Source organism: Desmodus rotundus, chromosome 11 (assembly GCF_022682495.2).
Source record: "Desmodus rotundus isolate HL8 chromosome 11, HLdesRot8A.1, whole genome shotgun sequence".
NCBI lineage: Eukaryota > Metazoa > Chordata > Mammalia > Chiroptera > Phyllostomidae > Desmodus > Desmodus rotundus.
In genome coordinates this window covers 43,265,756-43,289,196 of record NC_071397.1, presented here as the reverse complement: position 1 = coordinate 43,289,196, position 23,441 = coordinate 43,265,756, and the positions used below count along the sequence as shown (strand labels likewise).

Below are 23,441 nucleotides of genomic sequence, written 5' to 3'. Positions count from 1 at the left end.
GAACCGAGGTTTGCTAGCAACCACATGAATGAATCCAGAAGTGGCTTCTCTGTTCTAATTGAGCCTTAAGATGACAGAAGCCCCATCTGATGATAACTTGGCTGCAATCTCATGAGAGATATTGATTCAGAACCACTGAACAAAGATGTTTCCAGATTTCTGATCCTCAGAAACCATGTGAAATAATGTCTGTTGTGTTAAGATGCTAAGCTTTGGTCATACAGCAATAGATAGCACACTGAACTAAGACCAATGTCAGGTCAGGGAGCTGTCAGGTCTGGTACAGATTTTATGTGAAACTATGAGATAGATTGAGTTTTATATTCTTTGTGCTTCAGGTCAGAGCTTTCAACCTTATTTCTGAAACCAAATTCAGAATGTCTCTATCTCAAAGAATATAAAGAGAGAGGGCCACATACTGAAATAATAATTGTGTTATCTCAATTCTCTGAACTTCAGGAGTCATCTTCCACATGGGTTTCTTTCTGTTTCTTTATTAGCAACTCTTATGCAATATTTTATGGTATTCTATTCCTTTGGCAATTTTCAGGTATATACAAATTCTTTATATCCCACTCTTTCTCTTCCTTTTCTTTCTTCTCCTTCTTCCCTACCCTCACCCCCTGGAACCCAGCTTAAGTGTTTTATAGAGTGACCCAAGTTAAAGCAACTCCCATGGACTCTGATTAGGCATTGAGATAAATGAACTGGGGGTAACCTTTACTCCCTATTCCCATTTGCCCTCCCTGCCCCAAATCACAGAAAGTACATTTATCCTAGAGATATGAGTGTGGGAAATGCATTGGTGTGGAGAGCACTGGGTGGGTAATGACTGACTCATACTGCCTCAAAGACGCTGGAGAAATATGGAGACACCTTTGTGAGCAGCAGAGTATCCCACTGTCTGAACAATGACTGGGGCTTTATCAGCTCAAATGAGGCATAGGCAGGACTTAGAGGCTGAGATTAGACAGAATCCTTCTACCCTCCAGTTCAGCTAGGGCTCAAGGGGTAGGTGTAGTTGGGTATGGGGGGAGAGGGTGTCAGGATAGTGTTTCTGACATCTCCCCCTTTCCCCTTAAACATATTTTTCATTGAATGGCAGCCAAGATTTTAGGCTGTATGACTGGCACTACTGGCTCCTCCTTCTCGTAGAAATTTTAGAATTCCTGTGACCTACACCAAAAGCATCATCCAAAGTAAAGCCCCTTTACTTAATTAAAGTGGGACCGATTCCCTTGTTCCAAGTCCTTCACTGTCTCTAAAGTGGCACATGGCTCTTCATACAAACAAGAGGGAGACTACACAGAGTTTTCTGAATGTAACACCCTTACCTCTCATGGCAAAATGGCCAAGCCCTTTAGGATAGAGATACTTTTGGCAAACCCATATGATATGTAATGTCTCCTATGACTTGCCCTGCACAGTTAGGGTAGGAAGGTCTTTTGGGTTTCATCCCTACCCTCCTCCCATATTACAATATAAATATGACTGAACCACTGTATCAGTACAATTGCTTCTCTTTTGGTTCTTGCACAAAGCCCATTTCTCCCCTGTAGCCTTTTATTGATAGCCCATTACTGAAAGCTTTATGAAATGGAAGTGGGAGGAGATACGTGCAAAGCAAAAAGAAATGGGAAAATGTTAAACAAATTACTTTTAATGGTGAGATTTTCCTCCCTTTCTCCCCAGCACTATTTGTCTAGTCTATTGACATTTCAGACTAGAGGAAGATTATGCATAATTGTATCAGTAGTTTCCTTCACTCTCCAAGGGTTCCAGTGACAGAGGTTGTTAGTCGGAGAAACAAGATGTTCGTGTTATCGATTAGGCCACACTGTTTTGACTGAAATAGCAGTGAATATTCTTGGCTGATTTGCATGTGTCAAGTTGGCCTGCTTCTTGTCCATCAATTCTGGGGAGATTTTGTTGCTGCCACGTGTGTTAGACATCGTGTCTCAGGATGTTTTTTCAAACTGTCAGTCACCATACCTGCCACAGCTGCTTACAAACTTTATCTCAACCAAGAAACAGTCTGCTGCTTGTTTTGTGTCTGTGCCCACAGATAGCTGTTGGGTGCTATGGGCTATCTTTACATAGATTCCCAATGCAGGGAGTTTCAGCTGTTTATACAGAGTGGAGGCTCACATAGCTGAACAAATGACTTCACTATTTTCAATTTAGTTGTGCTACAGGGGCAGCAGAAGTTGAAAACACACTGTATTGCCCCTTAACTACATTTCCGGCTTACTAAACAGTGCTGTGCAGACATACTTCACAAGCTTTGGCATATAAAATGAGAATTTCTCAGCTGAACTGACACAGAATTTGATCCAGTAGGTGCCAGATAGGACCCAGGAAATCTGCATTTTAAACAAACAGCCTGGTAACTCTGATTAAGATGAAACGTGGGATGTACTTCAAGAAACATATCTGTACAGAATTAAAGAGTTGAGCAGAGGTTAAGAAATGAGAGTTCTGTCTTAGCATCATGACAAGTCAAAGACAATGTGGAGGGAAAATCCCAATGCTTCTAATTTATAGCATCCAGATTGTCAGTAATTTAAGGATTTGATTTATGTCTAATTTTTCTTTGGTAAAACATGTTGGTTGATGTATTTGGTAGATAAGCACTAAATAATGGAATCTAATACCATTCTTAACTAATGTAAAACATTTATTATCATTTATTGAACATTTTTATTACTATGAATTATAATAGAGAACCCAAAAGTAGACCCCAAAATACTTGGGAATTTAGTAGTGTTTCAAATTAGTCAAGATAAAAAGATATATTATTCTCTACATGGTGTTATAACAACTGGCTTGCCATTTAGATTAAAAAAGAAGCTGGATTTGTATTTCACTCCTCACCCCCCAAGTAAATTACACATGAATTAAAGATCTAAACTGAAAATAAATAAAACTGTTGCATTCCCGAATAAAATACAGATACTTGTTTTTAGTATCTTGATATTGCATAAAATCAACAAGTGTGAAAGTTACAGATAGACATATTTGACTCTATGAAATCTATTGTATAGTAAAATATCATAAAAGAGTCAAAAATCAAGCTTAAAGTTAAAGATAAAATTAACAAGAAGATTTTTAAATAGGCAGTTCACAGAAAAAGAACCCATAAATGACTTGTAAATTATTGAATGATGTTCAACCCTGCTCAAAATTATATAAATGGAAATGAAAATAAAATACTATTTTTCATCTATTTCATGGCATCAGTTTTGAGGAAAAGTGGAGAAGTCTCTATATAAGTTTAAAATCACCTTTGATCCAGTAGTTGCACTTCTAAAAATGTATCTTAGAACTATAATTGTACATGTAATCACAACAAGGATGATAATTACAGTATTTTTGTAGTAGTAAAAAAACTGGAAATGATGCAAATGATCATTAATGGAGGCTGGTTAAATAATTAATAATCCATAATACTTTGTGCTATTTAAAAAGTCTGGTTATTAGGTCTGCATAATTAGATATAAAAAAGCCACCAAGATACATTGTTAGAATTAGAAAGAAGAAGACAAGACACTAATGTATATATTGTTTCTATTTGCATACAGCAAAACTGCAGCAAATGTATGTATATACACAGAACATTTCTGGGAACATTAAGAAATTGTTAAAAATAAGTACCTTTGGTAATGGGAGTAAAAATATTGAGATATGAGGAAGACTTATTTTTCATGGTATATACTCTTGTATTACTTGAAAACTTAAAATTGTGTAATGTATCATTGAAATTACTAAAGAAAAAGCTACTTGAAAAGGCAAGAATTTTATATACCTCAGTTATTCTGATTACAGCATAATTTTGTGATAACCACACTTCACTATTAGAAAGATCAAATATGTTTAATAAAACAAATCAAGTAAGCATGTGAAACGTTTACAAAGGCAGTTCTGTTTTAAATGACAAAACTTCACAAGAAAAAATTCATGCAGTTGGTACAGCCTGTATATATTTCACTTTGTCCTACTGCTATGCAAAAATGTTCCTGACATGCCCTCTGTAGTATAACATACTTTTAGGACTTTGCCTAGTTAAAGGTGACTATTTGCTGTGTCATCTCAGTGTCTTCAGCCAGTCTAACTTCTTGCTAACTGGCGCTCCAAATCTTAGCATCTGGAGGTAACTGTAAATGAATGAAGAGTAATTTGGATCTCTTAGCTTCCAGTTATTCTGAATGGGGGAAAATAGAGCTATTAAGAATAGGATAAAATGGCCAAAAATATATGGAAACAGGTACATAAACCACTGAAACTTCAAAACATTTTCAATTTACTATACTTTCCCCAATTGTAATTACGAATTATATTTCTCCAATCAACTAAAAAATAATTTCCCCAGTTATAATCATATGCCGTTTTACAGAGCATAGAGGATAGAATTTCTACTATATTAACAGAAAGAAATTTCTCTAAACCATGAGCACAAATGCAGAGTTTCCTCCAATTCTGTATTCTGTTGATCATTTCAGGGAGAATTTGGATGGGGACAGGCAGTTATATATAATTTACTTATGTGTACATAAGATATGTGCAAAAACAGACATAAGGAACTGGACACTCATTCTTGAAGTAAGGGAATCATAGGTCTGGGGAGGGGAAAACTCATTTTCTGGAAGAGACTGTTTTAACAATTCTTTTATATAATAATTTATTTATTTTGTTACATCATGTTTTTTAATTTTTGTTTTTAATTGTCATTCAGTTACAGTTGTCCTGACTTTTCCCCCATTGCTCTCCCTGCCCTGTCCCCACCCACTCCCACAGTCAGTTCCCTCTGCTTTGTCTGTGCCCATGAGTCCTCTATTCATGTTCCTTAGCTTGACTCTTCCCTTTCTTTCCCCCATTATCCCCTTCTCCCCCAAAATACAAAAGCACTGTAGACATTAAAAATGCTATAAGATATTCATATGAATCCCCTAATATTTCTAATTGTTATATAGAAATGCATGAAATAAAAATAAAGCCCTTTACTAAATCATAAACCAAATGAAAATGATTTAGTAAGAGCACACAAGAAACACTTCTTCTTAATCATCCAAACAGAATAGAAAAAAAGGATTGTGAGAAGGGCAAATGGAGGGAAGAGAATAGAATAAAGGAGAATGAAATGCCTTAGGGAGGGAGGAAAAAGGAATTTTTTCCATAAGACTTGAAATGTGTCCTTCCCCTGAAGCTGTGAAGGCTCCAGATTTCCCAAATAAGTCTGCTACTTTGAAAATATACTGCTGATCCTTTGGGATTTAAATAATAGAAATTGATGAATAATAATGACATCGACAGTTACCAGGAAAAGGTGAATGGATAGTGTAGATACTGGGAGGAACCGTTGGAAGAAGACAATGGATATCTGAAAAAGATGTAAGAATGGAAAGAAATCAATTTATTACAGATTATAAATCACAAAACAACTTTGCTTTCTTTAGTCAGTTTCTTTTCCTTAAACAAGAGTTGATTTTCTTAGAATCTTCTAATCTCTACTTTGGGGCAGTTGCTGGTAGTTTTCGTGTCTAAGCCAGTCCATACAGAAATATCCCTGAGCAGAGTAGATGGAGATGGGAATATTTTCTAGATCATAATCTCTGTGTGGATAAAAGCAGCCCTAACCACCACAGCCTGAGGAGCTGGGTAGGGATTTTTTTTTAAATAATTTTTTAGTATTAAATTATAGTTGACACACAATATTATATTAGTTAGGTTTGTAAATAGTGATTAGACATTTACATAACTTACAAAGTGATCACCCCACTAAATCTAGTAACCATCTGACAACATATATAGTTATCACAATATTACTGACTATATTCCCAATGCTGTGCTTTACATCCCCATTACTATTCTGTACCTACCAACTTGTACTTCTTAATTCCTTCCCCCTTTTCACCCAGGCTCTCAAATCCTCCTTCCATTTGGCAATCATTAAACTGTTCTCTGTATCTATGAGTTTGTTTCTGTTTTGTTTGTTCATTTTTTGGTGTGGGGATTCCATATATAAGTGAAATCATATGGCATTTGTCTTTCTCTGTCTGACTATTTCACTGAGCATAATACTCTCTAGGTCTGTCCACGTTGTCCCACAGCTGGCAAGTCACAACATGTGTAATTTCTGCTTAGAAAAAAACTGAGCTTTACAAGAGTGAAATGAAAGGGGTGGAAAGGCACAAATGTTGAGACCCAACCAGCCCTTCTCAGAACTGCCTCATACCTTTTCCATGCATCCTTATTAAATCCAGATGTACATTTAATTTTAGGAAAGTCTAAATAAGCATGTATTTTATTTTTCTGTTTCCTACTGGAATAGTCTCGTATGCCCAGCAATGCTCTATATCTGTGATCTGCAATTTACAGCTCTTCTCCTGTTTGAAGTAAACATCAGGTACTTAGCTAATTAAATATCATCCTGGTAGGGTCTTGTTTATAGGAAAGTGTCAATTTCCAGGATGTTGTGTATAAGTCTTGATAAAATTACATAGAAAACAATAGGGTGCTCTTGTTTCATAGGCTGACCTTGAGGTCATCACCCCCTGAAAATGGATCAAAACTAAACAATGATCTAAGGGTTGAAACAAGATAAGATCAAATTGATGTCATGGTAATTACACAAAGTACCATTCAGTCATTGGATGGAATTTACAGTTGATCCCTGGGCTTAGATGCAGGTAGGAACATGCAGTTTTTATTGCTCTGCTGTTATAAAAGCAGGTGAGGACTTTATTTAACTGCAGTTATTGAGAAATCACAAACGAAACTTCGGATCCACAATCAGAGCCACAATCAACTGACCTGAACATATCCTGCAAAAAGTCCAGAGGAAGGTAATATAAAATGAAACAATTTGGGGGATTGTTTGAATGAAGAGTAAAATACTTGAGAATATTGGGGAGCTACACATAAACTTCAGTAAAAAGAGGAACAGGCATTTACACACTGTCTTTTCAGAGCTCATGATTGAGTTGGGAGGAAGTCTGTAATAGTGTGGTGTAAGATGTTATCTAATAGAAGCCAGAGACCAAATGTCTCCTGCTGAGATGTGTGAATGCCTGTTTCTAAAAATTTTCCTCAAGAAATATTTGATGTCATTTGAAAGGCATTCTTTTGAGTGGCTTTCAAGGATCAGGAAGGGGGGGGTGAGTAGACATTGTGTAAGTTGCTGATATTGTTTTATCATTAGTTTTTTGAATAGATGTTCTTGTCTAGATTTGAATAGTAACAGTGAAATCTCTTGAACATCATTGTTTCCATTTTCTTATTTCATAAAATGCGGCAAGAAGAAGTGTCAGTAGTATTTCTCCAACTATTACTAATGACTTTGTAGTTCTAAATCACTTGCCCAAATCTAATTGGCTTGTTCCAAAGAGAGTTCTGGAAACTTTTGCTAGCCTTAGTTATATTTGCATCAGTGTTAGTTGAAATGGCAGCTGGTTGGGAAAAGGAGACTGCAAAAAGTGCTGTTTTGTCCTTTCCTATTAGTGTTAGGGAACAGGATGTAAGCACATGGAAGAATTATGGGCTGACACTATGTGGGTCCTTTGGAACACAGACGCTCCATTTCATCTTCATAGGAACTTTTCTCCCTAAACTCAGCGATACTTTCCCCACTCAAAAGTAAGATATTTTACATTAGAACAGAGGACTGTTTTTAAGTTTCTGAAGATGTCTTTTAAATATTTCCTTGGCTTAACACAAATTCAATTATTCAAAATATTTGTCACCCAAATTGCTTTTAATACTTCCCTGTAGTTTTGAATTATTTGAAAAGATAAGAACAATCACCATTTGCAAAAAATTTATGTATTTTCATTTTAACTTTAACTTTGGTTTTGATTTAAGTGGGGTTTTTTTTTTGCAGTAATAGAGTTGTTGAAATTTTGAGTCATATTTCTTACCATTTTCTGCTGAAAAACGTAGCAAGCGAACAATGTTAGCAAAGTAATTGATTATGTTCCAGAACAGATTCTCAGTTTTATTGTACATTCCTTTGTAATGCGGGACTCAAATTTACATGAAAACTCAAAGTGAGAGCTGGGAACTAGAAATAGTAAAACTAGAAGTAATGTGCTTCTTGTTCAAAAGTAGATGAGGATAATCTGCTTTCACAAAGAGAAAATATGCAGGAATCAATTAATAGTTCTATTGAGAATAGCATGACCATAGCACCAAACTCCCGTTTTTATAGATTGTGAATCATAGAGTAGTTTGTCCTTAACTTATGATCCTTGCAAGTTCTGGTTTTAATGTAACATTTAAATGCTGTAACATTTCAGTTGCACAAAGTAATTCAATAATCTTTGGTTCATCAGACTCAGAGATAACATTCTAGAAATGCTCTAGCATCCTTAATACACTGGGTTGAGTGAGAGAGTAGGGAGAGACAGAGAAAGAGAGAGGTGCTTAGGTTGGACTGAGAATGAAGTCAAGGGCAATATTGGAAGTCAAATTGGAAAAGACAACAGACAGTAACAGCATGATCCATGTGTTAATCAATGCCCTGAAGAAGGAAATGGAGTAACTGTGTTCCTTGAGGCTATAGAGGTAGTATAGGTAGCAGGGGATCATCTTAAGATCAGATCACTTTCCAGGTGACTTTGGAAAATTTTTTTACTTCTTTGAAGTATAGTTTTATAGACTATTAAGTAAGTGCCATAATAATGCTTTCCTCATAGAAGTGTAAAGAGAATCAAACAAGGGAATGTGTGTGAAAAATAATTCTTCTCCCCTGTCCCCCCTCCTTATGAATGAGATACTAGTTCTCATAACTTGATCAGTTACAAAATGCCTTTTATCCAAATGAAATGGCTTTCTTAAGGTTGTTCTGAAGAAAGTGAAGTCAGATAAATATGTAAAATAAAAAAATTATACGAGCAAGTTTTATTTAAGCTGACATATTTAATGTTGCTCTAAAATAAGGTGTCAGCATTTTATGTAGGGATATGCCATCTGAAAAAATTATTTGAGAAGTTCATTGTAACATATAAAGATCTGAAGGCAGTATAGTGAAGTATGCCTCAGAGCTTAGAGTTGGAATGTGTAAAGAAACATTCCAAAATCTTGGCTCTGCTGGTGATGAATTTTGTGACTTTCTATAGGTTACCTTTCTTCTAGAATTTGTTTATCTGCTAAAATTAGCATAATACCTCACAGGGTTGTCATGAGTTTTGAATATACTTGTGTGTTCAAGGTGCTTAAAAGAATATGTAGCACACACAAATGCTCAATTAATGGTAGGTATCATTCTAAAGTATGTTATGTGTGTGTTATGTGCCATTGAGTCAACTCTGATACCTGGAGACCCTATAAATGGGTGATGCCCACAATGTCCTGCCCTCCATAGCTCTGTTCAGCTGTTGTAGATTCATGCCTATGGCTTCTTTTATTTTCAGTTCATCTCTTATTTGAACTTCCTCTTTTCCTGCTGCCTTCCATTCCCCCCGCCCCCAGCATTTCTGTCTTTTGCAAAGAACCCTGCCTTCTCATGATATCCCCGAAGTAGATTCAGTTTTTCTTTGTTATGGATGCTTTTGCTAATGTTCCCATTCCCCTCGCTCCCCTTTGCCTGTCTCCACCCAGCAGCCCCCCCTTCCCTCTGGCCATCACCACTGGGACAGCTTCAGTTTTGTCATTTTTGCCTCCAGCGATATTTCAGGCTTAAAGTGCTCTAAGACCCACTTGTTTATCTTTCTGACAGACCAGGCTATCTGGCAGTCCGGTGTCTCTCCTCCCAAACAGTATTTTGAGTAAGTTATGTTTTTCCTACCAGCCTTCCTCCCTGTCCAACTTTTACAACTATATATAGTAACTGGAAATATGAGGGTGTGGATGATCTTAGCCTTCGTCTCTAATGACACATCTTTGCTCTTGGTGACCTCTCCTAATTCTTCCATTGTTTCCCCTTTTGAGTCTCAGCCTTCTCTTGATTTCTTGGCTGCAGTCTTCAGTGAAATGATGACGGAACCAAGGCAAACAAAATCTTTAACAATTTCAATGTCTTTATTGTCTGTGTTAAAGTTGTCTATTCTGTGGTCCTGATTTTTGTTCTTGATATTCAAATGCTGTCCTGCTTTGGCACTTTCTTCTTTACTTTTATCGGAAGTCATTTCAAATTATTGCTACTTTCTGCCAGTAAGATGGTATCATCGGAATATCTTAAATTATTGATATTTCTTGCACCAATTTTAAGGTGTAAGTTATGATTACCAAATCTAGTATTGCAGATACTATGTAAAAGGTTGTCTATTTTTTTCACATTTTATTACATTTCTTCTAATAGGTTAATTGAATATGTGTTATATAAATAATACCCCACAGAGGAAAAGTATCAGGATAAAGTAGAGAGGCAAGATTGGCATCCTATATCACAGACCCTGGCAGAGAAATTTTTTCTTATAAGAGGAACCAGTTGTTCCTGTTATCCGTTGCTGTGTGACAAACTACCCAAAAACTTAGTGGGAAAAACAAGTCATTATCTCTCAAGGTTCTGTAGGTAGACTGAACTCATCAGGCAGTTCTTAACATGAGTTTCTTAGGCATTTGTGATCAGATAGTGGCTGAGGCTGGAGTCATATGAAGGCCCAACTGGACTACTCATCCTGAACGGCTTCTTCACTCATTTCTGGGCCTCCTTCTCACTTTCCATGTGGCATCTCATTTTTCAGAGCCTCTCAATGGGGCTTGTCCCTCTTATCCTCCAATGGTCTCAGGGTAGTAGCACTTTTTACATGGTAACTGGCTTCTAAGAGATGGGAAGCAGGAACTGCCAGGTCCATGCAGGGATCCATTCACAACTAGCCCAGTGTTGCTCCTCCCATATTCTATTGGCCTAAGTAGTCATTGGGCCCACTTAGATCAAGTGAGGGTTCAAATATAGACATACCATTCAATGTGGGGGTGCAAGGTCATACTGCAGAGGAAATATAGGCTGAGAGACATTTTTGTGGCCATCTGTAGAAAGTACAACCTGCCATAGCATTGAAAACTTAGGGGCAATGAACAAGAAGGAGGCTACTCTTTGAGGCAACTCTGCTCTGTTTTTTATCACACATGCAAAACGTTCCTATAAAGTTAACATTTCAGGATTGAGAAATCAGTAGTCCTGGTTTGTCTAACCTATTGTTGAAAGACTTCAAGGAAAATTAAATACGTTTTTATGCTCTAGTGCTTTTAAGTAAGAATGGTACTTGCATGTCAAAAGATTGCATGAAAATAGTGCAAATAAACACAATAGAATATGATGCACACGAAAGTCTCATATTACTATAATAATGCCCCACATAAAACTTTGCTGGCCTTCGGATGTTTTGTTTTGCTGGCTGATAAATTGATGCTATCGGATGTTTTACTCCTGATAAGCATTTATTACTGAAATAATGTCAATTAAAAAAATTGGGTATTTTAAAACAATAAATATTTCAATTTCTCATTTAAAATAATAGTTAATTTTTCATAGAGATTGTCTTATCAAAATTTCTTATTGATTTAGTGTGTAGACAATTTTTAAAAATGCTGACATGCTAGAAACAGCAGAAAGGTAATGGCCAAGACTTGAATTACATAATTATGTTAATATTGTGATGTTCCTTTAAATAACAATTAAAGTAAGAGAGTGTACATCTTATTATAAGCCCCTTAAATTTAGTTAATCAGAAAAGAAACTTCTCAAAATGTGATTGTTATAAGAATGGTCATAAAAATATTGAAATTGTTTTTATAATTCTATGAGGCTTTAAATTTTCTTCTAGATACTGCATTCTCTTTTTATTTACTTTTTTAAAATAAATATTTTAAGGTTATCTTTTTTTCTGTTCATCTTTATGGAAACCACTATTTTTGAATGCATAGCTGTGTAAGCTATGCTGTATATCTCCCTGGTTGTGGAACTATTTTTTTCATTTCTTTTCTCTCTACTTCATCTGGAAAACAAGTTGGCACCCTTTAAAAATTTTGTGAAGGCACAAAACACTATTAAGTGTTTGATAAACAGAAGCCCCATCCCAAATACTGTTGCTGAACTGTGTGATTTCACTTGACCTTATTCTCCTCTGGATATTGGGGTACTTTGGGGACAAACTGTTTGCCACCTCTATTTTTCTGGGGAAATTATGAGGACTACTGAATATATGAAACTCCTGCACAAATGTCAAAACAATAAAATATATAGTTACTATTGATGTATTTTTTGAGTTTATTGGGGTGACATTGATTAATAAAACTATGTAGGTTTCAGGTATACAATTACAATACATTATCTATATATTGCATTGTGTGTTTACCTCTCCAAGTCAAGTCTTCTTCCTTCATCATTTATCCCCACTTTACCTTCTTCTATCTCCCCTGACTCCCCTTTCTTCTGGTAATTACCATACAGTTGTCTGTGTTTAGGAGGTTTTTTCCTTCTTAATCTTTCACCTTTTTCACCCCTGTCATGTTTCTTTTTCCTTCAAGTACATGTTCTTTATTGTCAGTTTTTTCATTTCTCCATTTTCATGTGCCTGGCCTTCCAAGGGTCTCAATGTCTACAAATGCTTTTATTACAGCATTCATCACTTTAACTCATAGTTATTGCCTTTATATCTGGGTCAGATAGCAGGCAACTTATTTATATTTATGCTACCTATACTTAGCACAGTGCCTGACTTGTGAGGCATATTCAAAATATGTAGCAGGTACTTATTCAAAATCTTTCAATTGTTCAAGTGTTCAGTTTGAACCTTAAATTTGGCACTTAACAATCCTGAACTCTTGTCAAATTACCCAACACTCATCTTTTTACAAGAAAGAGAAAACTAGTCTATAGCAAAGAATGGATGAGGGGATTTGGGATGGGTTGTGGGAGTGTTAACGAGCCTCTCCTTGTCCATCTTCCCCAGTCTCTCAGACATTCCTTGTCACTATCTTTGGAGCAAACTTTCAGTGAATGTGTTAATAGGTCTCAAGATCACGTCACTGTGTGCAATGTTTGAATGTCTATTTGAAAAACTGGGAACCTGGAGGATTATTGAGATTGAGGGCTGGAGCATGGGATTATGGAGACTCACTGCTAGACTGGGGGTTCAGAACATGTTATATGTTACAGTAACAAGGTAAAAAGCCACTTACTGCAGCTAGTGTGCATGAGGGAAGAAAACTAGTAGCCACATCCACTCCAAGCTAAATTTCCCAACCACTGACCCCAGGTTGTTTAAATTTGTGCACCCAGAGACAGATGTGATGGGAAGCAGAGGTGAGCCTGCTCAAGGGCCTGCTATGTGGGAGTTGTTGGAATGAAGAATTCCAAACATTCTACTTTCCCTTGTCACTTTCCATCCTCAAATCTTTCATCAAGGCTGAACTACTGCTATCTTCTCTGGACCAGGCAAGATGCTATAATTTACAGGCCTATTCTCTGTTTAACAAACAATTATTGAATACCTATCACATGCCAGACAGTGTGCTGGGGATTACAGGCTATACTTTCAAGGTTCCCTTTCTTAATTACCATTCTCTGAAGGCAGCCTACTTTTCCTCTCCTTGGTAGTTAGCTGGGTTAGATGAGCTAATGAGATGAAGTCTTAGATTAACCCTCTAGAAATCAGTTAGATTTAATCTGTTTTGTTAACAAAGAATTATGCAGCTCATCCTAGCCAGTCATCTCAAAAAATGTGCTATGAGTCAACTGGGCTTCCTGGTGTGGAGAGTATAGATGAGTCACCTCATTTATCTCACCTTGAGAAAAACAGAAACTTCACTCTTTGGCAGTGAGGAGCAATGGCAGCATCTTTGTAAGTGAAGGGCAGGATGTCACATGGTACCAAGTGCTTGTAGTCTTCTTGGAACTATCTTTTGTATTTATAACATATATATATAAATATATATGCAAATGTACATATATGTATGTATACACATATGCACATATACATATGTATACTCACTCATATACATACACACATACACATATCTAATATCTCTTCCCTTTATTATAAAGCAAATTCCAAAATATGGATTGACTTCACGTTTTCACATCCTGCAATCTTGTTCCAAACGTTTCTCTCTGAATTAATTCTGATGTATGTTTACTGCATAATGCGGAATTTTCATAATATATGAGTGGCAATATAGAAGCACAAAGTGATGGCAGTTTAAAAAGGAAGGCACTTTCAATTCTCAAATTTTCCTTGTGACTTTGTACATCACTTAAGCAGTAGTTCTTAGACATTTTGGTCTCAAACCTGTTTATGCTCTTAAAAATTATCAAAGAGCCCAAAGAACTTTTTTTGTCAAGTTATATTCATCAATATTTACTGATTTAGAAATCATGTCAGAAAGAGTTTCAAAATATTTATTCTTTTAGAAACAAGAACATTAAACCCATCACATGTTAACACAAATAACATATATTTACAAAAAAGGCAATTTCCAAAACAAAAAAAATCAATAAGAAGAGTGGCATTGTTTCACCTTTTTGCAAAATTAAAAAAAAATTGGCCTAATAGAATATAGCTCCATTCTCATGGGTTTCTTTATTTAATTTATTGTAATATCACATGTCATGTAGACTCTAGAAAATTTCTTTGACTGCTCATGAAACAATGAGAGTGAAAAAAGGCAAATGGCATCCTAATATTATTACAAAAACTATTTTAACCTCTGAGACCCACTGAAAGTGTTTAGGGCTTCCAAATCACACTTTGAGAACCGTTGACTTAGAACAATATTTATGCGATGTTCATTATGGATGAAGAAAGATAAAATAGATCATCACATAGAAATATATACATCAGGTAGAAATAAAGACATATATATGTTTTAGCTTTACCTATGCTTACACAGCCTATTTTCTGTATTATAAATGATTAGTTCTACTGTTTGAAAAATCATTCGTAGGAGATACATGGATTGATATAAACATCTAGCAAAAACATGGTCTTATTATGGCAGTCTACATGAAAGATAACCACAAATTTTGACTAACATGTAATTTTAAATCTCATTCTGAAATGTCTTCTTTTTGAAAAAATGTTTTGAGTAAATATAAATTTAGAGGAAGTTGCAAAAAAAATGTATGGGGAAGTCCTAGATACCCTTTGGCCAATTCCCGCAATGATAATACCTTGCATAACTGTATAATACGATGAGAAAAACTGGGAAATTGACATTGGTACAACCCACAGAGCTTATTCACATTTCACTAGCATTGTTTGTGTATGTGCATGTGTGTAGCTCAATTTTACCTGTGTGTAGATTGGCGTGACAACTATCACATCAATATATAGAACAGTTTCATTACCACAAGGCTCCCTTGTGCTAGCCCCTCAATTTCCTTCCAGTACTAACTACCAATAAGAACAGTAAGGCTTCTTAACAGGATGCTATATTTAAAAAAAGATAATTTATTGTTGTTATCATTAAGCCCAATTCTACTGGTTGATGTGAGAAATGAGAAGATTTAATTTCCCACCTCTTTCTTAAAGACAAATTGTTTTATAAGGGGGGACCCCCCCATGGAATTATCTTCTGGATGGTTGGCCCCTTGTAGTACAGGCTTCCTTGGCTAGGTGAGTGTTCTCGGAACCCATCTGTATCAGCATGCCAACTGGTGCTGCCTTTGGCCTTACCTTACCTGAATTTTTTTGGAAGACTCTTTGAATGCATTTGCCCATTTCATGATGGGTGGTTTACTAGCACATCTGCCCATATCAGGCTGAGTGTTCAGCAGTTTTTGACCAAAAATGGCATGACCCCCATGCCCCACCCTCCCTATTCACCTGATCTTGCCCCTAGCAACTTTCGTCTGTTTTCCCAATGAAAAAAAGTCCTCAAAGGGAAACCTTTTGCCCATGTAGAAGACGTGAAATAAAAAACAGCAGAAGCACTAAAAGGCATCCAAATCAACAAGTTCAAAAACTGTTGTGAGCAGTGGAAAAAATTTCTCGATAGGTATATTGCATCAAATGGAGAGTACTTCGAAGGTGACTGAAATTTAAACATGTAGGGATAAATACACAATTTTTATAAATAAATTCTGGGTATATTTGATGTATCCCTTCGTATACATGGCTTTAGAGTGTGTTGGGAGCTGTAAGCAGAGGGATCAAGATACTGAGGACTATTGATGACTGTTATTAAAAATAATGTTAAAACTACTGGTTGTTGTTATGACTGGTAAGCCAATTTTAGAGTAACTTTTATTTTTCCATCCTATTTTGCAGAAGAGCCATGGAGTGCTACAAAAAACATGCAGTTGTCATTCTGGCCATGCTGTCTGTGTTTCTGCATATTCTCCATTCCTTTCCTGATGAAGAGTTTACAATGCAAGGTGTGTGACCAAATTTGGGTTTGCAATAATAAGAAAAACACACCTTTCAAGATGTACATCATATAACTCCATTAATTATATTGTATATCCACCTCCTTTTTAAATGTGGTTGATACTTGCTGCTGGATACTTATTTGGGCACTTGCAGACAGTGAACATAAAATTAAATTCCAAAAATGTGCAATGAAAATGATATTTTACATGTCTTTTTAAATAGCAACCTGTACATTTTCACCTGAAATATTCTTGATTATTTTTTATCTAAGTTTTACAAGCAGAAAATTTCCTTATTCAGTTAAGCTCAATTTTTTTTTTTTTTACATTTCTCCCAGAAGATATGAGAGAATTTTAACATGGCTTTTGTAGATAAATTTTCACATCAGTTAATGAGTGAGAAAAACAATACCATTTTTGAATGCAGTAAATTTGTTTGGCTGTATTGTTTGAAAAATTTCATAGAGTAGCTGATATAATTCCATCTTCTATGAAAGTGTGAACTACTATTGGTTATGGTTTTTCTTTAGACAAGTGGTAGTATTTTAATCCCAAATGCCACATGCAGATGCTCCTTCTAACATCAGGCTCCCTGCTCGCACCAAGCTTTCTTAAGTCTGACATATTTTTCTCTGTCAATATTTGGAGTTTCTATGGGAATAACAATAGCAGATTTTAAAGGGGAAATATTTTGCGTTTGGGCAAAATTCTCCTTTCAGATGAGCGTGAAGTTTTTATCTGTCAAGTTGTGGCATAGTATTAGTGTTGGGAAAGGGAAGTCATGCTTGGAGGGGGTGAGGAGAGAGAGGGAGAGAGAGAGAATACTACTATTATTGAGATTTTCATGCATATCTGTAAAAATTGTTTTAAGATAAACATATAGTCAAAATGTATTTATTTATATTATTTCCAATAGAAAAAGACTATTTACTACTTTATAATAAAGAAATATTTATAGTTCTTTTTGAATCATCTTTGGACTATTTTATTGTTTGCCTTTGTGTGTGTGTGTGTGTGTGTGTGTGTGTGTGACAGTTTGTCCAGAATGCAAGCTGAAGGAAAACAAATACTTCTCCAAGCTGGGTGCCCCAATTTATCAATGCATGGGCTGCTGCTTCTCCAGAGCATATCCCACTCCAGCAAGGTCCAAGAAGACAATGTTGGTCCCAAAAAACATCACCTCAGAAGCCACATGCTGTGTGGCCAAAGCATTTACCAAGGTGAGAACTTAAAAGGGCCCCAGGAGCTCTCTAACAGTCCAACCAGAGAACCCCAGAGTACATCCATGGGGTTTAATGTCAGAGGCGTCTAATGACCTATCTTTGTTGGGCATTTAAATAGGGAGAGGTTGCATTTGTCCCCTTTAATCAAAAGAGCCAACAACCTTGTGGGTACAGGCTGGTATTATTTAGAATGAAGAGAACAGGGGCAGAGGTGATGAGGGGCAGGTTGGAAGAGAGTATAGGTAGCATGCTTACACAATGCACACCTCATTTGTTTGAGTGAAAATATGAGAAAGGGAGAAAATGCAAATATAGCAAGCATCTGTTTAGCTCAGTTGGCTGCAGATAATTTTATTTAACAGTTTTCAATTTTGGCTGTCATCTATCATCTATCTATCTATCTATCTATCTATCTATCTATCTATCTATCCATCCATCTATCTATCTAATTACCTATCTTTTTTTCCTTCCCCTTCTAGGCCAGAGTCATGGGAAGTATCAAGGTGGAGAACCACACAGCGTGCCACTGCAGTACTTGTTATTACCACAAATCTTAAATATTTTGCAAAGTGCCATGTTGATGACTTCTGAGTTTCTGGAATGAAAAATTAATTTGTTCAGTGTTTATGGCCCTGTGAGATTAAATCCTTCTTTTCCTTACCATACCATTTTTGACATGCTTTAAGGATATACTGCAGATTTATTGCTTTTCTGTGTCCTACAACATAATCAGCAGTTAGTTCTTTTCATTTGGAATGAAATATGGCATTTGGCACAACTATAAAAAGCTGGTTCTGCTGGAAATAAAGTCTTTTAATCATCATTCTGTCATTGAATTCTAATGTTTTTCTTCAAAGGTTAAAGCCAGTTAATTTTGATAAAATTAATTGATGGGAGAAAGCCCATGGGTGAGCTGGAGCCACATGCACTGAGTGCCCTGACCCTGGAAAACCTTGTTCCCACAGAGCCTTCCAGAGGAGGCTGTGAATCCCTCAGCTAGTAGACTAGTTACAAGGCATTCCATTGGGGTGAGGGAAGAAAATATATATTTTTTATATTTTTATATATAAGAAAATGATTAAGTATTTTTAATCATTTTTATATCCTCCCTTTAGGTGGTTGATGAGCTTTGTAAAAGTACAGATACATTAGTATGGTAATGCATATATGAAATTTATAAATAAATAATTATGCATACTTGGGGATGTACCAACTTTTTACTGCTAGAAGTTTTTGATCAGAAAAAAAAAATACATAAAGAACACTGCTAGGGTTTAGAAAAGACAAAATCCTTCCCAGCCTGAAGTTTCTATCCACTTGGCTTATGTCTAGCAAAAAATAAAAATAAAAATGAAATAAAATAAAATAAAATAAATTAAATAAAAAATATTGTGTTAGTCCCTGACTGCCAGGTTGTAACAAAATGGGGTGTCTCAGGAAAGGATATCACTCTCTTGAACAAAAAGTAGGCATTGCTCTGAAATTCCGGAAACATCAGCTCTGACATTCCACATCCAGGTGTGAATGGGAATGAACACATAATGAGCAAAGTATTCACTGAGTGTTCACTGTGGGTTAGCTAGATGAAGCACTTTTTCTTAGTTATAGCTAAACACATAAGAGCCGCTAGGCTTCCAACTCGCATTTATTGAGCATTTATACTTAAAAACAGAGATTGTCCTTACTTTGAGGACCATGGTTTTTGCTCATTAGCTAATTGTATTGGCTATGGTTGAGATTAAAGCCTCCCAAGAGTTCTACTTCTAAAGGAGCCTGAAATTATGGTGGGGGTAGGGGGGGTGAATCACCACTAGTCACAGAGAAGTTTTAAAAAAAATCAGTCACCACCAATTTGTCAAGATTCCAGGATTTCTGAGTGGAAAGCTGCATTTTAAAAGGTTGGTAAACACATCAGGTGTCAGGGTAAAAATTGAAATGAGTGCATGTACTTTTTAGAGACACTGAAATTTAAATGAACATATTACTTGTTCATTCATTTATTTATTATATTTATTTAATATCTACTAATTGCTGGCAGATTGTTAGATCATGAGGATTCAGAGATATCATCTCTAGAAGATAAGATTGAGAAAATAAAATGCAGCTTAGTTTGAAAGAATAATGGTGCTGATCAATGGCTCATTCAAATATTTAACAGATATTCATTGAGAATCTACTATGTGTCAGGTCTTGAGAGTTTATTTGGTTGATTCAGCAGCAGAAGAAATCTACTGACACACTTTTGACTGGAATACCCTTGTCTATCCGGGACCATCCCATCTGGTAGAGGAGTTGGAAAGAGTAATGAGAGAGGAGAGGACATCTTCATGGTCATTCAGATCAGGACAATCAACTCTGGTGAGCACCAGGGTGAAATGTCCTGACCATATTTACCTCCCATCTGCCCATGTACCTGGCATGGTGCTGGTCCTGGGAAGGCCACCATGAATAAGACACAGACCCTGCCCTGAAGCAACTCACAACCTAGTACAGAAGATAGACATAAACAAGGAATTACAATCTAGTGAGATATCTCCTATGGGAGACATGTGGACTTTGGTGGCATAAAGGACGAGATGACTAACCCTGTCTGGTGTGATTCTTCACAGGGAGTTTCATAGGGCAGGTGATACTTGAATGGACTGTAGAAGGTAAGTAGATAGATGGGAAAGGCGGTTCATTCTAGTTTGAGGAAAGAGCATAGGTGAATGTCCTGAGATGAGAACCAGTATGATAGTCACAAGAATAGCATAAAGTTGTCTTGCAGGTAGCTGGTTGGAAGGTTGGAGCTGCAGAGACAAACAGACAGCCTGTCAAGAAGTTCCTTGTGTAACATGAAAAAACTGTGCATTTTGTCTAGGACCCTAGCTTCTCAAACTAGAGGGCCTGAGGGTTTCTGAAAGCCATGGGATAAATATATTCCTTCTTGCAGGATCAATTTTGCTTGAGAATTTGGGAAAATGTTATTTTAATTTCAAAACAGAAACTAATATAGTATAAAGTAGAATGCAAAATTGCAACAATGGGATTAAAAATTGTGACTTAAAAAGAAACTTCCTGTTGTAAGTGAGGCCTCCTGGACCCTGCTCTTCTGACCTCCCCAAGCCTCCTGGGAGCTTGTTCACTCTTCTTACATTAGGAGTACTTAGGTGGAGGAGTTTGAAGGAATGTATTAAAGGAATAATATTCTCATCTTTGCACTTTAAAAAAATCATTGTGGCAGCAAGCAGAAGGTGATTTGAGAAGATGAGACCCTGGACAAGAGATCATGAATCTGGGCCTTTGCAAGAGATGGTGATGAACTACTGGCAGTGAGGGTGAGGGTAAGAGGAATAGATGGATTTAGGGGAGTTAGGAGTAAATAAAGGGATGATTGTGGGTGTGACTCCTGGCTTTTGGGTAGCTGGTGGATGACTGTGCCAATAACTGAAAAGTGGAAAAGTTTGGCATGGCAGAGGGAGGAGACCTCCAGAGTTGAGGTTCTCAGGAGCAGGGGAGCCTGTCTGACAGGCAGCATGTTCAGTGGTGCAGAGCCCAGGCAAGGACTCCAGCTTGGAGTTACAGGCTTCAGGAGCACCAGTGGTTGGTGGAATCAAAACCACAGGACTGGCTAGGATTGCTTAGGAGTGTTGTGAGGGCGTGAGGGTGAGAAGATGCTGACTCACCAAGGGTAGATCCTGGACCAGCTTGGAGGAGAAAATGAGTGCTATGTTTTTTGGGACAGTCAATTAGAAAGCTCTGATAGGAGCCCTCTCTAGAGAAAAGATGATAATCTCAGATATATAAGCAGTGAAGAAAAAGAGGCAGGCATAGAGGTTGGAAGTTCTGCTTCAAGCCTATCTGTAAAAAATGCCTAAAAGAAGTAATAGAAGTAGGGTAGGTACATGTGTCAGGGGTGTTTCTTTCAAAAAATCTTCTATCATTACTGCAGCCAGAAAGCTGCCTGAAATCCTCCTGTCTGAGGATTTACCTTCTTTATGGCTAAAACACAGTGTTTCAGGCACCTTCCTTTTCAATAGCAACACGTCTGACTGAGGCAACACAGTTGGCTATTAATACCACAAGGTACATGAACAGATCACTGGGTCTGTTTGCACTGGGTGTCCTGGACCCTGGTTATCAGAGAGAGGAAGTAGAACAGAAGCAAGACTTCTGCTACTTTGTAGTTGTGTCAAGAATTGACCATGAGGAGAAACTCCTAAGTGTTTACAAGGATGTCATTGATGACTAGGGCTCAGGGAGGAGGTTGATGAAACAGGATGACTCCTGTGCATCCATCTGTCTCCTGGGAGTGAGAAGAAATGGCAGGAAGAAATGAGAAAGAGGGAGAGATAGGGAGAGAGAGAGAGAGAAGAGGGTATAAAAAGGATGGGAAGGAAAATGTGGAAGAAGAAAGATGGAGGAGCTAGAATGGCTCCTGGAGGAATCTGAAGCCTCACAGAGGCTGAACTGAACTAAAGCAGAAAGAAAAAGCCATGAGTCTCCCTGCTTCCACCTCCTCTGCCCCCCTTCTGTCAGAATCTAAGCAATCACCCATAGTCAGGACCTGTAGCCTACACAGAGCTTTTGTGCAGATGGGAAAAGATGCCCTCTCTGGGCAGGCAGAGCACCTAGAATAAATGCTTCATAATTAGATGGCACAGAAAAGTGGGTATCAGTCCTTACCCCTTGGCTGGTCACCTCTGTGTGGTACCCATGCTGCCCACAATCTCATCATCATCCTAATATGACCATTGTTGCATTTTGTAGAGATTATGTCTTAAATTGGCAAGAATCTTAGTTGCCATTGAAGATTCCAACTATTGGTGTCTTAATTATCCTTGTACTGCTGGGAAACTGCTGGAGAAAATAATGCTCCAAACAGTTTTGTGTTGCTTTGGCCATCTATGGGAAAACTAGAAGAGCTGCCCGTAATCTGGTCCAACAGGAAGGTAAAACCAAAGAATCCACGTGTAAATGACCATGACGCTGAAATGAAGAATTTGGTTAGGACCACAAACCTCAAGAAATCCAGAGAAGTTTGGTTATTTGACCAAAAAAAAAAAAAAAAAATCAATGCCAAACCACGTGACGTGAATACAGCACTTTTACTTTCTCAGAACTTTCTGTGCCTAATGTGTCACGAATCTCAATCAGCCCCCTGTGGACCGCAAGTAAGAGCAGGTGGCACCATTTCTACTTAACTGTTGAATAAATGGAGAAACAAAATGGTTTGGGGCTGAGATGGCACGGAACCCTAGGTCTTCTTCCCTATCTTCAGTTCTATGTGGCTTCTTTCAAATTCCATTTTTTTTCTAGGTATGACATTTTTGGTTTACCTATACAGAACTTATTTCTTCCTGCATACTGAATAGGAGAGCTCTCCTGGAGATTTGCCCTGGGTGAGAAGCTACCATATTGAAATAAATGAAGTCTGAACTTGACTTACCCACTGATGTTTGTCTGGCAGCTTGGGCTTCAGCTTCAAATTTATAGATCCTCTTAATTCACTCAACAACTCCTTCAGACACTTTCTTCTTGAACTTAATTAGGAGAAACACAAAGAGATTCCTCTGTTCTGAAACCCAAGTAGGATTTTCCCATTTTCCTATTCAAAACTGCATGGCATATGGAATTGTGAATATCAAATACTGTTTTCACAAAGAACTGAACTGGATCTGAGTTTCTTTGGAACAAAGAGAGAAGTTAATTATTGCATCTAACTTCAAAATGGGAGACATTAGACGAAAATAACTGCTGGCTATTATTTAATGAATTCTGCTTCTGAACCCCAGAAAAGCATATGCTCTGAGAATGTACTTTCCTATCGAACCTGACTTCTAGGGCTCACTTGTCTGAAGGACTTGAAAGCTCAGGTTTGGGGAAGAGAGTGAGGGAAATAGGGGTCAGGGCAGAGTCTCTGAAAAAGC

General features: G+C 37.1%; 1 protein-coding gene across 1 annotated transcript; it reads left to right on the top strand.

Moving 5' to 3' along the window:
- The first annotated feature begins 6,762 nt into the window (after nucleotides 1–6,762).
- On the top strand, nucleotides 6,763–18,355 carry CGA (glycoprotein hormones, alpha polypeptide). Its single transcript, XM_024552246.2, has 4 exons — nucleotides 6,763–6,842; nucleotides 16,209–16,315; nucleotides 17,345–17,529; nucleotides 18,012–18,355. Exons 2-4 carry the CDS (start codon nucleotides 16,216–16,218, stop codon nucleotides 18,087–18,089), a joined length of 363 nt encoding a protein of 120 aa, XP_024408014.1. The 5' UTR covers nucleotides 6,763–6,842; nucleotides 16,209–16,215; the 3' UTR covers nucleotides 18,090–18,355.
- The last annotated feature ends 5,086 nt before the right edge of the window (nucleotides 18,356–23,441 follow it).

Bases quoted from the DNA above. Each gene is read 5' to 3' on its own strand.
- CGA (XM_024552246.2), top strand. From the start codon at position 16,216: ATGGAGTGCTACAAAAAACATGCAGTTGTCATTCTGGCCATGCTGTCT. The intron at 16,316-17,344 runs GTGTGTGACCAA...TGTGTGTGACAG, and splicing joins TGAAGAGTTTACAATGCAAG to TTTGTCCAGAATGCAAGCTG. The intron at 17,530-18,011 runs GTGAGAACTTAA...TTCCCCTTCTAG, and splicing joins TGGCCAAAGCATTTACCAAG to GCCAGAGTCATGGGAAGTAT.